This window comes from Misgurnus anguillicaudatus, chromosome 2, assembly GCF_027580225.2.
Source record: "Misgurnus anguillicaudatus chromosome 2, ASM2758022v2, whole genome shotgun sequence".
Taxonomy (NCBI): Eukaryota; Metazoa; Chordata; class Actinopteri; order Cypriniformes; family Cobitidae; genus Misgurnus; species Misgurnus anguillicaudatus.
This window is the reverse complement of record NC_073338.2, coordinates 29,799,103-29,817,450: the sequence shown is the minus strand read 5'-3', so window position 1 is coordinate 29,817,450 and position 18,348 is coordinate 29,799,103. Positions and strand designations below refer to the sequence as shown.

The 18,348-nt window shown below is 37.2% G+C and overlaps 1 protein-coding gene across 1 annotated transcript; it reads left to right on the top strand.

The window, feature by feature from the left end:
* Positions 1-4,882: 4,882 nt before the first annotated feature.
* On the top strand, positions 4,883-12,504 carry olfm3b (olfactomedin 3b). Its single transcript, XM_055202441.2, has 6 exons — positions 4,883-5,287; positions 7,727-7,870; positions 8,363-8,518; positions 8,828-9,047; positions 9,215-9,321; positions 11,446-12,504. The coding sequence occupies exons 1-6, from the start codon at positions 5,219-5,221 to the stop codon at positions 12,121-12,123; spliced, it is 1,374 nt and encodes a 457-aa protein (XP_055058416.1). The 5' UTR covers positions 4,883-5,218; the 3' UTR covers positions 12,124-12,504.
* Positions 12,505-18,348: the final 5,844 nt, after the last annotated feature.

Here is an 18,348-nt window from a genome sequence, read left to right as displayed (position 1 = left end):
GGTTTTTGGAAATAAAAGCCATTCTTGCTGCTCGAAAGGATTTGAACTTTGACAGGTGCTCTTCGTGTCAATAACATTAATTGGGCACCGCTTAAAGGCGGAGATTGGAAATTTGCAGCTTTTTTGTCAAATCAACAAATTTTTTGTTACTTTAACTTAAAAAATTAAGGTAAACAATTTCAAATGTATAATTTATGACAATTTTATTAAAGCCAAAACTTATAGTAGGTTGAAATGACTTGGAAAACGCTTAAGTTACTCACGTAACCCCGGTTCCCTGAAATAACGGGAACGAGCATTGCGTCAGTTGCTGACGCTATGGGGGGAAACTCCTGTTTACTCCTCGATTGAAGCCTATTGGTTAACGTCTGTAAAATTACAGACCTATGGTGTTCGAGCCCGTGAAAGGTGCGGGACTATGCCCTATGATAGTCCGAAAAAGAGCGCCATAACTCACTTGCATTCGACTGAAGCGCGTAGCCGAATGAAGCTCGCTGCGTAGGCGTTTGCTCGTTCCCGTTATTTCAGGGAACCGGGGGTTCGTGAGTAACCTAAGCGTTCCCTTTCAATATGATTCACTTCGCATTGCATCAGTTGCTGACACTATCGGGGAACGTAATCCCATCACGCCTTGCATACACAACGGACTGAAGTGCCTTACCGGAGAGACACTGTATGTGGCCCTATATCCAGCATTTTAAACGCACAGGGTTTTAAACGCACAGGGAAGCACATAACATAGCACAAGACGGCGAGATCACAGAGCGAGCTGCGGGTGTGCGAGAATTAAGTAAGTCCAGAGTCACGTTGGTGAGCTCGCTGAGCGCACCACGATGTACACATAAAACGCATAAGTGTGCATGGTTAAGCCGAGAGAACCTGCGCTCCTAGGGCAGGGACGTCTAAGCTGTAAAATCTGACAAACGTAGACGGCGAAGAACAGCCGGCTGCGTTGCAGATATCAAGAATGTAAACCAAGCCCATGATGAAGCCAACTTCGCGCAGAGTGGGCTCTAACATCATAGCTCATTGAGGAAGGTGTGAGCCAGCGCGATGGCTTCAACGATCCATCTGAATAGCAACTGTTAGTAACCGGCATACTTAGTGAGTGATCTGCGAAGCTCACGAACGGCCGATCTGACTATAATATGCGGCAGAACGGATTGTAACGTGGGATTATACAGATACCACAATAGTGTGAACCCAGGTGAGCCCTCGAGCGCATCGGGGATGCATATACAGTAGGTAATATAATAGTGCACAGGTCGGTGAGCTTCCCAAGCGCGCCATAAATGTGTACTGACAATAAATTGCACAGGCACTGGTGAACACTTCAGTGCACCGTGAATGCGTATTGATAAATCATTGCACAGAATGCGCCGTGAATGTGTCCGCTGCACAGGGCTCGTACCACGGCAAGCGGAGGCTATCTTTGGTTCTCTGCCGGAAAACGGCAGGGGAAGACGCTAGGCCTGGATTCCGCTGCAGGGCTTGTGTCGACGGCGAATAAGGCTTCTTCTTCTTCGGAGCAGCGAGAGGTTCACGCTGAAGGAGAATGCGAATGAGTTATGGCGCTCTTTTTATTATAGGGCATAGTCCCACCCATTTTGCAGGCTCGAACGCCATGGGTCTGTAATTTTTACAGGCGTTAACCAATAGGCTTCAATCGCGGAGTAAACAGGAGTTTCCCCCATAGCGTCAGCAACTGACACAATGCGAAGTGAACCGTATTGAAAGGGAACCAAGTTGTTTTAGTTTCGTGTTGGATTTTTTTTAAGGTCCACAATTTCAAGATCATTTGCTATTTATAGATTTCACATCTGAAAGAAAGAGGTACGCACATTTTCATTTTATGAATCATACGTATGCATTTTTGAGAAATGATTGTGAGATTAAATTTAGGATGGTTTCTATGCAGCATTTTATAAATGAGGCCCCAGGTGTCAGGGAGGGGAACATTTATTTCACACACTGTGAAAACCCATCAGAAGCCAAATTTTATCCACCAGTTTCGTGGAGATGAAAACCCCATTTTACTTCAAATGAGACATGCCCTGAAGCAACAAAACAACAACAACTTAAAGAAAGCTCTTTGACAAAAGTTCACTTAGTTACTTGTCAAAGTAAATCGCTTGTGTCCTACGGGTTAACAATAAAAGCTATGCCTGTCCTCCATTCACCACATTTGTTATATCTGCTACTTAAAGCATAACATAGGTTCATCCATTTGCTCAACTAAGTGGTAAAAAACACCAAATAAAAAGATAACTGAGATATTGATTTATTTTGTGTTGGCTTAAAGATAACCTCTGAGATAGCCGTCTGCAGCTTTAAAGTTTGATACATAGTTAGACTGATATGTGCACAGAGGGTGGGCACATCCCAGCAAGACCAAGGTGACTCTTGCCGTTCTTGTAACAAATAAAGGAGACTTGGTTTTTTAAAGATGTCTAAAATAGGTCCATTAAACGGACTTTAATGAGAACATGTGACCCTGTCTGTGAAATCCAGGCTAACGTCTCAATCTAAAAATGAGATTAGGTGCATCAAATTGGTCAGGAAGTTGTCTTCCTGAATATTGATTTCAGTCCTGGACACGGCCTGACTCAGTCAGAATTAAAGATATCGAGGTTTATTGGCACAGAATCATCTTTACATTTTGTAGTAAGGTTTTATGAAAAAAGAAAATTCACTTTAGCTGGGTTTTCAGAGACTGGGTCACATGCAAGTGTGTGCTGAAGATGATGTACAGTCCAGAACAATTGCTTTGATATAATGGCCATTAAAAGGCACATTCATTGAATTCATTGGTACAAATGAACAATTAATATAGTGAACTAACAAAGGGATATCATGCTTTTACCAACATCTGTTTTTTGGTCCCTGCTGGTACCATTTTTAAATGGCACATCTCTGAATTTAAATTTTGAATTTTGAACATGCTCATAAAGTTCAACCCAAACTTGTTTTTATTGTTTAGTAGTATCTCTGCATGAGGATAATTGTCTTTTGCAAAAAGTCACTTTTCAGAAGGAGCATACCTCTATAAAAAGGACATACTAACTATACATGTTGCCAAGCAACTAATTGAGATTGTGAGCTAGGTGCAGTAAAGTATGCTTAACTTCAGAAGGCTATTTTAGCATTTGTGTTTGCAGATGATGCAGAGATGCTTGTTTGCAATAAATAGTGTAAATGATCAAGATTTTAGTTTATGTAGTTTTATGTAGGCTACCCTTAAAGGGGCCATGGCATGAAAATCTGACTTTTCCATGTTTAAGTGCTATGATTGGGTCCCCAGTGCTTCTATCAACCTAGAAAATGTGAAAAGATCAACCCAGTAATTTAGTTTTGGTAAACCATTCTCTACAAGCACATGAAAAAATAGGTCGTTAAAATTTGGCTCTCCTTATGATGTCATAAGGAGCTCTTATTATAATTATACCGCCCCTTAATCTGCACTATCCAACCACAGAACTGCCATTTAGTGCAGAGAAAAGCACAATTGAGTTTTAATTGTAACAAACCACCATCATTGTGATCAGTGTTTGAATTTCATCAGTTGATTTGCATTTTAAAGGACACACCCAAAACGCCACATTTTTGCACACACCTACCAAGTGGCAATTATAACATGCTATAATAAATTATTTATATGGTATTTTGCTAAAACTTCACATATGTACTCTGGAGACACCAAAGATTTATTTGACATCTTAAAAAAGTCTTGTGCCATGCATGGCCCCTTTAAAAAAGCTTCTAATGGTAGCAATTTCATAGTAGAACCATTTTTGTTTGCCCAAAAAAACTTTTAGTTCAAGAACCATTAAAAGAACCATTTCTTTACTATCTTGTAATAGTCTGTTGAACATTTATCCACTAAAGTGTAACTTTTGTGAGTCAGAAAGGTTCTGTTTAAGTTTCTTTATGGAACCATACAGCCCGACAAAGATCATTATAAGCAGTGGCGACCGGTGCCTTATTTTTCGAGGGTGCGCGATGTAAAGCTCGCCACAACATGTATTTAGCCCGTCATGCGTGTGGCTCATTATGTCATAATATGTGTTCGGCACGTTATGTGAACCACACGTCTAAAGGGTTTATGAAAAAAATGATGCTCGCGTTTGCCAGATACTGGCTTTATCTCATGTGTAATCAGAGTTTACTGTTAAGTGAGTGCCTAGCAAGTATTTTGTGAATGTGAGCATCTTTTATATCATATGCAGCAGGCATTTATTTTAACAAGACGCATGATGCACATGGTTCACATGATGCAACAAACACATATTTTGAATTCTCGCCCTCGGAAGAGAAGTCACCTGCCGCCACTGCTTTATTTTTATGATTGCATTGATTCACTGTAGCCTATGTGAAATCCAGGCTACAGTCTTATAATCTAATTATAAATTTAGAAGATTCATATTGATTTCGATCTTTGACATGACCTTTCAGTCAATATTAAAGATATCCAGGTTATATAATGTACATAATGTTCTTTAGTTTATGAAGGATGATTTTATTTAGAAAACAGTCATCACAAAAAATGTCTCTTACAAGCAGGGTCACACGTTGGAGTGGTTGTTCTTGTTAGTTTTAATTTTGCAGGGATTACTTCCCCCTATCCCCGGAAACAAAGTTAAGTTTACAACCATTCTGAATCATATTTTACACAGGCATAATAATGTCCCATTAATTCGCAAAATTTAACAAATTTATACAGTATAACAATTTTAAATGTTTTTAACATCACATCAAAAGACAATTTAATTGAATCATTTGTATTTCAGTAACATGAAAGAAATTGGTGAGCGGTGTAAAGACTCGCGAGGCACTGTAAGTGTTACCTAATTGTAGTGTTACGTCATATGTGAGCAGCATCTAATGGACATATGCTTTATCTTTCTCCTTTATATCGTAAAAATATCAAGATGTTTAATGAACAAGTTGCTTTTTATATTTTTCACGATTGTGTAAATGAAAGACTGACCCTTTTGCAGATAATGATGTAATATCCGCTGAGTGAGTCGCCACAAATCTCTCAGCCCGAGCTCAAACTTTTCTGCGCGTGGAGCGGCAATGACAGCGCGCGCACTTTTGGAGCCTCTGTCGAGGGTCTCAGATCCCAACACACTGGATCTTAAGCTAAACTATTAAGAAATTCGATCGGAAGCAAGTATTGGAGAGACTGTGAAAGAAACGCGTAGACACTCGAGGCAGGATGCACGCGCTGTTCGTGGTGCTGAAACCGCTGTGTTTGCTCGCTCTCTTCAGCTCTTGCCCTTCCGCGGTAAGTGTTGCTGGCTTACATTCAGACTGCACTGCACATATATCAGTCCAACTCCACTTGATACGTCCTATAAACATGCGAAACTTAAGTTATATAGACTTTGTATTCTTATGATGAATCATTTTTGATCGATAACGTGTGCTTAACGTAATTTACAACATGCGAGATAAACGGAGAGATGCGATAAAACCAAATTTTATTGAAATCAAGAAATGTGGAATAATATTAAAAACTGGATAACCTACATCGAATTAGATTCTGAGGCAAAGTGATAGAAAGTCACATTTAATTTTTTAGCAACTTCCTTATAATTGCAGCATTCGCTATAACGTAATTGGATGCAGAATGAGGTACAGTACATAAACATCCCATTTTGTTGTTTAAACTATATATTCCATATATCTTAAACATTGTTTGCATTTAACCAACTTTTTGTTTAATTATATTGATGGTCAGATTGATTAATATGATAAGATATTTGAAAGTGGTAAATGAGAGGCTATTATCAATATTTTTGTTAGGCTGGTTTGTATAGAAAATGATGGTACTGTTAGATTTCAGCATGTTTATACCCAGATAACATGATGCATTTCGTGTCATCTGTGCCTGGAAACTTAAAGGATCCTTGCAAAAGTGTCATAAAGATGAAATCCCTCATCCAGTCCTAATAACCCAGCTGCAGGTCTTATTCGAGGAGCAGCATCCTCTGCTCATATCTCATAATGGCAGTGAATAGCAGGAAGAACCCATCCAACTTGGATATGTTACAATTTGCTGAAATTGCAGTTAGTTGTTGGTTGCCGGAGCATGGGGAAGTGTGTCAGAGCTTGTTTGAAAATCTTTTATCCAGCCTGCCTCTAAATGGCAAGTCCTCCGTCTGTTTTTCATAGCTCACTGGGAGAGAGAGAGAAATAACGTGGGAGTTTAGAAAGTACCTTTATTGTTGCAGACAATCTAGGGAAATGTTGGTGGATGAATAAAAGGCTTTCATACGAAGGTGTTTGTACAGAGGTGTGACTTGTCATCAGATACTACTACTCTTTGGCTGCCATGTTTTACAGCAGTTGTGAGTTAAACTCAGATTAGCTTGAATTGGTTTCATTGCTGGTGAACCAGTGTACCATATTTTCAAAAGCATTCAGGCGATTAACAAAAGGTGAAGTGGACTATGCAAAAGCTGCTTTATATATATTTCCCCAGTGCTTAAAACCTTTTTATTTTTGAACAAAGTCGTAAAAGTCAGTGTCTTATAAGGTCAGGGACTGAGATTTTTAATATACTATTAGCCTGAATGTTTCACTGGAAAATAACGGATGACAGCCATGCTTAAAAAATAAAAGGATTTGAGGCAGAGCATTCATTTTAACGACAACATTGTTTCTATTAAGGGGGAAATTCTGCAAAAAGATGTAATGGGTTATACATTGGAATAAAAAATCTTTCTTATGGATATGGAAATACTATCAAAACATTTCTGCAATGTAAGGTAATTTTTATTGTGTTTCTTATTATTATTCTTGATTATGTCACGTGATGTGTGCCATTAAAATTCATCACCTATGCGATAAAAATGGCATCAGAAATGTAATATTTCTTTTGTTTGTAAACTAGGGCTGTCACAATGATTAAATAATCGTCTCATCGCAATTGTTTGACCTCATCGCCATGATTTCAAATCACCGCAATGATTGCACATCTTTTTTAAAAACCAGAAGGGGAGCTGTAGTATAAACGAGACGGTATTAGATGGCGTTCCTTAACTGCCAGTGTAATGCGATACATTGCAAAACCATTCAATACAGTGGAAAAACAGCATTTAAAGAAATGCTGCGAAACTTTGATAAGCAGTATGAACTATTTATCATTAAATAATTACTTTTAAATATGTGTTGTGTATTAATATTCACTGCTAGGTAAACCTCGCAAAATATTTAATTTAAATAATCACAACAATGTATGAAAATTATTTCATGAACAAGCAAAATTAATTCAATTTTTCAATTCAATTTTATTTATATAGCGCTTTTCACAATTTGGTAATTGTATCAAAGCAGCTTTACATTAATAGAAGCAGTGAAAAGCACAGAAAAATGACAGATAGCACAACATAATACATAATAGCACAAGCAGCTAAATTTGCTGCGGCTATAAATCAACATTAAAACGAATGTATTACTTATGTAACGTATAGAAGTTAAAAATATAAAATATAAAAATAGCTTTTGACGTATAAAAATTAAATGTCAAAGCAAATAAAATAGACAATTAATCATCATAACCGGCAAAAGTCAAAAACAGGCAATTAATTGTCATAATCGTCATAATTTATTGGGCAATTAACCGTAAGCAAAATTTCATAATCGTGACAGCCCTATTGTAAACAAAATGTAAGCTGTGATACATCATGCATGCGTGTGCTCTGTGTGTGTTTATGTACAGACCATCAGGCCAAAGGAAGGCTGGCAGGTGTACAGTTCAGCACAGGATGCTGACGGCCGTTGCATCTGTACGGTGGTGGCACCAGAACAGAACTTGTGCTCCAGAGATGCCAAGAGCAGGCAGCTCCGCCAGTTACTGGAGAAGGTCTGTGTGCACTACGCTCACACACACTCACAATGTGTCTAAAGTCGCATTTCATTGTGATTTCGTTTTGATAACAAAAGCGTTGATAGCGTGTTGAAAGCATTAGCTTAGACTGCTCATCATTGTCATGTGTTAAGAATGCCACAGGCTTTCTACAGCCGATTGCTGAGAAGCATAAAGATGATGATCATTCAAAAAGCCCCGAAGGTAACTGGGTTATCTGATGCATATGAAGATAAAAGACCTGTGAGCTATCGCAGTTTAGTCCATTTTTTTTAGCCGTGTCAGCTGTGGTATGTCTATGAGATCTATCAGGTTTTGCCGTGGTCGTCTTCGCTGGAATTATGGAAATGTAGAAATCCTCAGAGACATTGTGCCACGGCTGATTTACACCAGTTGGAAATACAATTTAAATAAATCACAGTTCCCCATTGCAGTTCAAGGAGTGATTAATAGAACCTAACTTCATTTTTGCCCATTTCCTCTCTTAAGATTCAGAACATGTCGCAATCGATAGAAGTTCTGAACCTGAGGACCCAAAGGGACTTCCAGTATGTCATGAAAATGGAGAGTCAGATGAAAGGTCTCCGATCAAAGTTCAGACAAATCGAGTCAAACCGAAGAACATTATTGACTAAGAACTTTCAGGTAAGCTAAAATCATGCCTCTGAGAAAAATCAATGCTCTCTAATGTGCACAGAATGGCTTAAAAAGCCACATTCTAGCCCATTACGCTGCAAAAATCAAATGCGGCTTGAAAGCTTTCTATCTTTGTCCTCCACAATTATCACATCAACATTCAACATCCTAGGAAATTTTGCAAAGCTGTGAAGGTCAATATTCTTTTCATTCCAAATCCAAAAATCTTTTCTATCCTCTTTGTCTGTGCCAGTTTATAAAGATAGGCCGCATTTACCATTATGAAACTTTTATTTAAACGTTGCTTTATTTATCCAGGAGCTGAAGGGTCGAATGAACGAACTTCAACCTCTGATTCCAGTACTGGACCAGTATAAGACAGACGCCGCTCTCATTTCCCAGTTCAAAGAGGAGATCAGGAACCTGTCTCTGGTGTTGACAGCTATCCAAGAGGAGATAGGAGCGTATGATTATGAGGAACTCCAGCAGAGGGTTCTTAGCTTAGAGGGAAGACTGAGGAACTGTATGAACAGACTTAGTAAGTTTTAAAACAATGTTAAACCCAATGAAATAACATAATTCGGTACTTCGTCTTTATAGAGTGTTTTGAGGCTGAAATGATACTAGGATTTATTGTATTTTGTTAAATATGATGTAAGAATTTACTTTTGGCTTTATTGATATTTATTACTTTGTGTTTTGTTACCTGTGGTAAACTGATGAAAATCACAGGGCCCATCACTGTAAAGACATCAGGAACAAGGTTTGGAGCGTGGATGACAGACCCTCAGGCCTCACCCAAAAACAACAGGGTAAGCTATGCATGCATGCGATATGTTTCTTGCAAAATATTCAGGTAAAGCCAACAGTGGGAGCTGGTGCAGCAATTTCCATTTCCATGGTAACAGTGCTAATTGCACTAAAACTTGAAAATCTTCTCCCAGCAAAGGCAATAAAGCAAGCTGGACTTTTTTTTAGTAGGAAGAGTAAATGGATTATTGTGTGTATATACGGAATAAAATTAGTTTTCAACATGTCTGAACACTTTTACATTAACAACGGGTTTGAAAGTCCCAGAATCCACAGCATCGTGTAAAATTATGCGGTTATTAAAAAGGATTGCTGTTTTAGTGTTTGCTGGCTTTTTGTTGTTTTTGTTGTCACTGTTAGTTATTACATATAGTAAAAGTGCATTTAAGACAAGCAGTTATTTGAATAAGGTTTTGGACTCATAAACTCAGATCTATGTGTAATAAATTTCCTAATATTTTAAGTTGTTTCGGTCTTTTATTGCAGTAAAGTTAAAAGACATGAGACATAACTCAGGTAAACTACTTGGAATAAAAGTTAAACTTAAAAAATTCATTTTTTAAAAAAAGCTTTTAACTTTTGTTAACCTCATACATTTTACAGAATAGTGTACCTTTAAATAGTATATGTAAAATAACAGAAAAAAATATTTTTGTATTACGGAAAATTTCTGTAATTTATTGTGTTCGTTATTTTACTGTATTTTTCTGGGACCCAGCTGCCGGAATTTTACCGTTTTTTTATGGATTTTTTTACAGTGTTAATGTACAATTATAAAAAAATATTTTTGTATTACAGAACATTTCTGTAATTTATTGTGCCTGTTATTTTACAGTAATTTTACTGCTTTTTTTTACAGAATTTAGTTTTTTTTGTGTAGATTCTGCTGCAGGCCCAGGTGATCACATTTGAAGTGTCCCTCCACCCATTTTTATATAGATTTTATATTTTATCTGTATATATTGTATCATTACCTGTTCATTTTGTATCTGCATCTTTTCTAACAAAATTATATATATTTATATTTAAAATATTTTTAAAAATAAGTTAACTTTTTAAATTAACATAGACTCCAGACTAACTTATTTTTACCAGGAGCACTGTAGACCCTGACTGAAAATTTTAGCAGAGCAAGAAGAAAATTTGTGCACACCAAAACTTTTAAAACGCGGCTAAATACGCCTGGACAATGCCTAATGCCAGCTGTTTTTTCAGCTGAGTGCCAGCTTTCTTCAGCTGAGCTCTTTGGTAGCTGTGATACTTTAGCTGTGAGCCGGTTGGTTGCTGTGGTAATGCCCCACCCCTCCTCCACTGTGATTGGACGGCCATGTGAAAAACTGACATTGACGAGCGGAGCTTTTTGCTCAAAGTTGAATATCTTTCAACTCTCGACGCCCAGCGCAGAGTGCAGAAAAAACGCAGAGTGCCGGTTTTCAGAGCGGAAAAAACGCTAGCTGCTGGCTTATTTGAAAAACGCTGAGTTTCTATTGGAATCAATTGAAAACATGCACCGGCCGCGGGCGTAAAAGCTTTGGTGTGCACCTCCCCTAAGTTAGCATATTGTAATGAATGGTATGGCTATACATACTTTTATCCTTATACACATTTTCTAGGCACTTGATGTCTAAGAGCTTTATTCTCAGCTATGATGTTTTTGGTATTAATTTATTACTTCCGCTCTGTCTCTCTCTCATCTCTGTGACCCCGTGCCTTCTTGTGGTTCTGAGTGAGATGTGTAAATGTTTTGAAATGCGTTCAACTTCACGCGAGGCTGCATAGACCCATCAGCAGATTAACTGAGCGCATGGTGACATAAAACAAACGAATGCGTCATGCAAATGAGCATTAAAAACCTGAGTAGGCTACTTGTAAAAAATGCTTGCGCTGTCTTAAAAACTGGTCGCAGTCCTGGAGCCCTTGGTGCCCTCCTCTTGGCTGTTGCCCCAGGGAACTTGCCCATCCCGTCAATGAATAATACGGCCCTGTTCTGCTGAAGCATATCGTTACTTAAAAAACTCAGATTTCATGATAGATCTGTCTTTAAAGTTTATCAAAGAATATAAGCTAAAAAATAAATGAGTTTACCTGTGTTACAGTATTTATCACATTGTACTGATCTGATGCAGGTTTGGTACATGGACAGCTATACAAACAACAAAATTGTCCGGGAGTACAAATCGATAAGCGACTTCATAGCTGGAATTGAGTCAAGAACCTACAATCTTCCGTTCCATTGGGCTGGCACGAACCATGTGGTTTACAATGGCTCCCTATATTACAACAAGTTTCAGAGCAACATTATCGTCAGGTACAGCTTTGACAGCGGCCGGGTCATGACCCAGCGAGCGTTGGAGTTTGCTGGCTTCCACAACGTCTACCCGTACACCTGGGGTGGATTCTCTGACATTGACCTGATGGCTGATGAGCTTGGCTTATGGGCGATCTATGCCACAAATCAGAATGCAGGGAACATTGTGATCAGCCAACTAGATCCTTTGACCATCCAGGTCCTGAATTCGTGGAACACTGAATATTCCAAAAGGAACGCAGGCGAGTCCTTCATGATCTGTGGAACGTTGTACATCACCAACTCGCATCTGACAGGGGCTAAAGTATACTACTCATATTCCACCAAAACCTCTACTTATGAGTATATGGACATCCCCATCCATAACCAGTACTTTCATATGTCTATGCTGGATTACAACACAAGGGATCGGGCACTTTATGGCTGGAATAATGGCCATCAGGTACTTTTCAATGTCACGCTGTTCCATGTTATTAAAACTGATGATGAATCCTGAGGGATGATAATGGAAATTTCTGGAGAGACATGGTTTCTTCTGACATTGTTTCTGCAATTACACTGTTCTGTCACTGTGACTCTGTAATAATGGGTTTGATATTCACTACTTTAATCAAAAGATCATATTTGGAGAGTTGATTAGATATTACTGGTAACAGTGTCTCTGGAGATTTTATTGTTTTACTTTGCTCCATTTGTAACCTTATGATAACTCAGTTTAAAATAACAGCAAGGACAATAATGTGCTATTTACTGTATGCATTTGTTTTGTGTTTATTGAGTGCACAACTTTCAGTGCAACAATGATGTAAAGCTGTGATATTTGATTTACAAAGAATGTAATAAACTTAACACTGTAAACTTAGAAACATTAAATATATTTCTTGTTAAGTATAGTATAAAATGATCTGTGAAACTAAATCATTGAGAGTACTTTAATAAATGAATTTCTGATTTATATTCAAAACTTTCAAATCACTGAAAAAGTCAGAAAGTACACCACAAGTAATTGTTACATTATGTGGTCTTGGTTTGAAGTTAATAGCTGTATCAGATATATTAATTATGAATGTAAATTAGTCTTAATAAGTAATTTTAATAATAACATTCCAAATATTATTTAAATATATCTAAAAACTCAAATACATATAAAGAAATATTCAAATATCAAACAAATATATTGAGCCAGCAAAAGCAGGAAGCAGTGGCCTTTATCTAAAATGCTATCGAGCTACAGGTATGTTATCTCTTTAACACATTTTCAGAAGAAATGTAACTATACCTTGTTCATGCTTCATTTCTTTCTGCTCCAAGAAATGCTGCACTGTAAAAGTTATATTAAACCAATGTATTTTTTATGTTACTTTAACTTAAAGGACAAGTTCGGTATTTTACACTTAAAGCCCTGTTTTCAGATTGTTTATGATGAAATAGAACGGTTTTGACTGAAATTTGGACATATGATGCTGGCCCGAGGATTTACGGGTGTTTGTTGTATCACCTCCCACCTCTATAATGGCTGCATAGGTGCACAGGAACAATCCTTCCTAAAATGCATTAAACTTTTGTTTACAAAGACGTGAAACTCACCGAGTGGTCAGGGGTGGTCACTGATATGCTCACACAAAAATCGCTGCAAAAGATGCTTTCCAACAGGTTTTATTGTAGTTTTTGTCCAACGCCATTGACTTGTATTAGATGTGCTTGTACAGTACTCCGCCGCCGGGAACGTTGTTTGTATTCTTGCAATTGGCAAAGGTGGATTATCGCCACGAACTGGGCTGGAGTGTCTATTATTCAAGCTCTCAACGGAAGAATGTACGGGTGTGAGGTGTTTTGAAAAATAGATCCACAAGTTTACAACGAATGCTAAAACACCTGTTGGAAAGCATCTTTTGCATTAAGTCATGTGGTTGATTTGATGTTTACATTCAATATACATTACGAAAATATTATATATTTTTTGAAAGCATAACATAATTTAACGCTGGAGAACCCACGGGTCAAATTTGACCAATGTTAATTGTTGCTAATAAAAGGGTTCTTGGTTTCTCCAGGGTTAAAGGCTTTATTTTTACCTGGCATTTGAAAATAACACATTTTAGTGTTGCAATGGCAATACCGCAACACAGTGAAACCGTGGTATTTTTGCTAAAGGTTATCATACCGCCAGAATCTTATACCCGCTCATGCCTATGTGGTACAAAAGAATTTCTTTTGGGATCTGAGTCAAGCGTCTTCTGTTGCTGTTTTAAGATAAATATGTTCCCCCGTTTCTCCATTAGTAACAAAAACTGTTCTGTACAGTGCTAAAGATTCTAGCAACATATTCACACAAAAGAACTAGTAATTATGGAGTTTTCTTAACATTTGATTCAAAGTCAGCAGTAGCCTATCAATAATTACTAATAACAAAGTTTGATGAAAACAATGTCATTATTTTGTCTTGTCATTGTTAAAGTCTTTAAGTGGACATATTTGACGCAGGATGTTTGCACATTTACTGATAAAAAGGACACAAATGACACAACTAAAGTCTGCAAAGATGTCACCACATCTACAAGTTCATATGCAAGGTCATATTTTTTCATTTAAAAAGAACACACCAGTATTAAAGGCGGGGTGCATGATTTTTGAAAAACACTGTAAAAGGGAGTCGTGCCGACCACAAAAACACACGTGTAGCCAATCAGCAGTAAGGGGCGTGTCTACTAACCAACATCGTTGCCTAGGTTGCGTATGTGTGGGGCGGGTTTATCAAATAAAGGTCCAGATTCGATTGGGGTAGGGGCGTGTTTGTTTAGGTGATTTCAAATGTCACCATTGGCTTTCAGAGATTATGCACCCTGCCTTTAAAAATACACCACCGTGTCTCTGATTCAGTGTTAACTTTATTCAATATATTCATATCCTAACATTTCCTCATTAAAATCATAATGTTCTTTTACAATCACATTCATTAAATGAAGTCAAACACGTCTTTTGAAATCATTTGCTCATGCAATTCATTTCACACGTCACATTAAAGTCGTCTCTGTGACAGACATTATAATCACTATCTCATTATAGGATAAATGAATGAGGGTCTCCTTGTAATTTGTCATGTGTGACCTGGCTCTGGTTAGCCTGATTCTCCGGGTGTCTCACTGCCCACTTGACTGACAGATCCTGGGCGGATGATTTGGACAGACTGTCACCCCTTATCAAAGCTAGGGCAGGTGCTGACTGAGACAGGCCAAGCACAGCATATAAGGCCAACACTTAAATTATTTTTTCAACAACCCTTCTCCGCAGGCTGCCAAATATTCAGACTTTGAAAAAGAGAACAGAGGAACAAAGATAAATGGGGAAAAAAACAAGTAAATGGACTGTGTGTGACCAGGCAGCAATACTGTAGGTGGTTCATGCGCATCAAACCGCTTTGGTTTTCTGGTGTCAGTGAGAATGGGTTTGAATACATCAGACATGGTGAATAATACCTGTACCGTGTCACATTGGTGAAAAGTGTGCATCTATTATCTTCTAACTTTTATTAATGATATTGACTGCAGTTGAAAATGTGATTGGTGACTGTGCACTATGATTCATTATATTGCCTCTTGATATAATTTAAAATAAATTTTTGATTTTTCACTGCAAGTTTTATAAACCATTTGAAAGATTTAGCGGTCTGCGGTCATACAGTTGCTAAAATAGTGCAAGTCAGTCTTTGCTGTCTCTTTGTAAATGTCTCCAATATCAAACATTTGAAATATTGACTAGTTGAGCATCGACTGGCTGCAACCTGGAAAATTCCCAAATTATTTTCAGCATATCTGAAAGTTTTTGTCTCCTTTGACCATGCCCTGCTGAAAAAAACAGCATCAAACCAGCATGGACCAGCATGGGAATTATGCTGGTCTATGCTGGTTTAGCTGGTGGTCACAGCATACCAGCACCAAAACACAACATATGCTGGGATGACCAGCATGGGATGTTGGTGCTAATGCTGGTTTAGCTGGTGCTAATGCTGGTTTGGTGCTGGTTTAGCTGGTGCTAATGCTAGTGCTGATGCTGATTTGATGCTGGTTTAGCTGGTGTTCACTAGCAAACCAGCACCAAAACACAACTGTTATGCTGTTTTTTTCAGCAGGGTGGAAATGAGGGTCAGGAAAGAAATGCTGATTTAATCTTGTATCAGATTTCAAAAGCATCTGCTTTTATCTGTACACTTTAAATGCTGATTTCCCGAAGGGAAAATGTCTGATGGGTGCTGATGACAGCACAGACAGGTAAGGATATCAATTTCCCTGTTTACATTTTTGTCTTCATTGTATAGACGGTTTTCAGCCATATGAAGGACAGGAGAATTCACTGTGTCTGTTTTTTGGGGACGATGGCCGGTCATGTCACCGGGTTGAAAGTAGATGTCACTAGGCTTCCAGCACTCACAATATTATCCAGCCCCACTCGTGCATTTTGCGGGTGGGAGATGTCCCCACCGCTTTATGCCCAAGTTGATTGTGTCCCGAGTCCTGACCACTTATTGATAAATTCTTGCATTACGGTCCATTAACATCTTAATCAACATTTCATTTTCATAAGCCAAAAAAACAATTAAGCTGATATTATAATTATATAATGTATTAGTTTATAGATGCTGACGTTATAATAAATATATATAAATAATATATAAATAATTTATATAAATAATAAAAATCTTCAACAATTTTTGGGGGGTGTTATGCACATGTGATTTTACAGTGGATATATAAATTTGCAGTCTATTTCTGTAATTTTAAAAATTTTCACTGTATTTCAAAAAAACTTTGAAATCTGTTAAATAAACTGTAAAATTGTGGGTTTTTTTGACAGTACTATTATTTTTATTTGCCACTACATTTAGGCCTATATAGGTGGTCAACTCAGTTGCTAAAACTAAATTTTGGCTGGCTCTTTCATGACTTCATTACTCATGTAATTTATAAAAACTGGTCTTTCCTTTGATGTGTTAAATGTTAATATTAATCAATAATCACTCTGTGTCAAAAGCAGCAATTTTTCCACATCAAAGCGTATTAGCATCAAGTAACAGGAGTGTAGGCTACTATAAAGCATTTTTTTTCAACCATGGAGGCACAAAATTACTTAAGACAAAACAAGCATTAAGCCATAAAAAAAAACAATATATTTCTTCAATGTTCAAATTTTTTGGGCTTTGAAGTTACAAGTTGAGATCCCTCTACCGTAAAGACAGTGTGTGATGTCTCCTAGCGGCCGAAGACTGCATTACACGATTAGCATAAAGCTGATTACTGAACTAGGGCCATCATCTTACTTTTCTTTGACATTCAGAAAAACATGATTGTCTCAAACTTTTCAATCAGTTCAGTTATCATGATGTTATGTCTAAGAACTGACCCCATATCTGACATGACATAACTCCAACATTAACAGCAGCATTAACTCTCTGCTTCCTAAAACTTGGGTGGTGTCCCCTTTAATTAGCAGCTCTCCCATCCTCAGCACCTTTTGATGTACGTGTAATTCCCTGGCTAATTATCCTCTTTATTGATCACTAAAGACAACTGACTGTTTATTTCCAATGGTCCAGTTACTTCCCATTTGATGTCCTCAGAATTCAGCAGAAGATATTTAGTTGTCTGATACTGTAACATCTTACTCCAAAAAGACAAGGACAGATATGATGAGTTGTGGTCAGTTCAGCTAAAATGGATGAAATGAATGAAGAAATTGAGTCTTGTACAGGCTGGGAGACAGTTGCATGGCATTATTTTCTCCTGGCGGACTTGAGAAGACATAGATCCGTTAATAGAGTTGCCTATTTTGAGGTAAATGATTACATACATGAAAGCTCCAGGACTAAATTTAAGTAAAACATGTATTTTATAAATGTTTATGCATGACAGTGTATTTGTGGACTATTATCTCTGTGTGTGGTCATGCTTACTTTGGCTCTTTTATACAGTTTATTATGTTAGCAATGCTTTGTTTATTTTTTATACTGTAGCTTGATGCTAGTAGTCAATGTGTCAATCTCTGTATTTTAAGCAATTCTTTGCTGCCTACATTTTTTTGTTGTTCAATCAACTAAGATTTACAAGTCATTTTAACTTTATTAGTATTTTAACTTTACTTATCTTGACTAGAAATGAGTTGTTATAACTTATAAATTATAGTTGAAATAAGTCAACTTCATTTTATAATGAAGTTACAAACTCATCTCTAGTCAAATAATAGTAAGTTGAAATGACTTGTAAATCTGAGTTGATTTATAAATTTGAAAAATAATTTTTTAAAGTGCATTTATAGACAGATTCATCCAAAAAGTGTCAACACTGTCAGAAAAAAATATAAAATAATAATCCTGTTATTATGGCAGTAAAAAAATTCCGTAGAAATTACAGTGTTACTTGCAGCTGGTTGTCGGTAACTTACTGTAGATTTTAATGTATGTTATTTACTGGCAAGAGTTCAATGTTAAATACATTTTAAATATTAAGAAACTTTTATTTTTACAGAATAAAACTATACAATAACAGCCTCATGCAAAGCATTCTGGGAACCAGAAATCATCATCAACCTTTTTCTGTTTTTTGCTTCAGATTTTGTGATTTTGCTTGATGCTGTTTTTTTAGTTTTATTCTGAAAAGACAAAGACTTGTAAATGTTTAATGTTCATTTAACTTTGAACAAAATGTTGCCAGTAAATAACATAAATGTA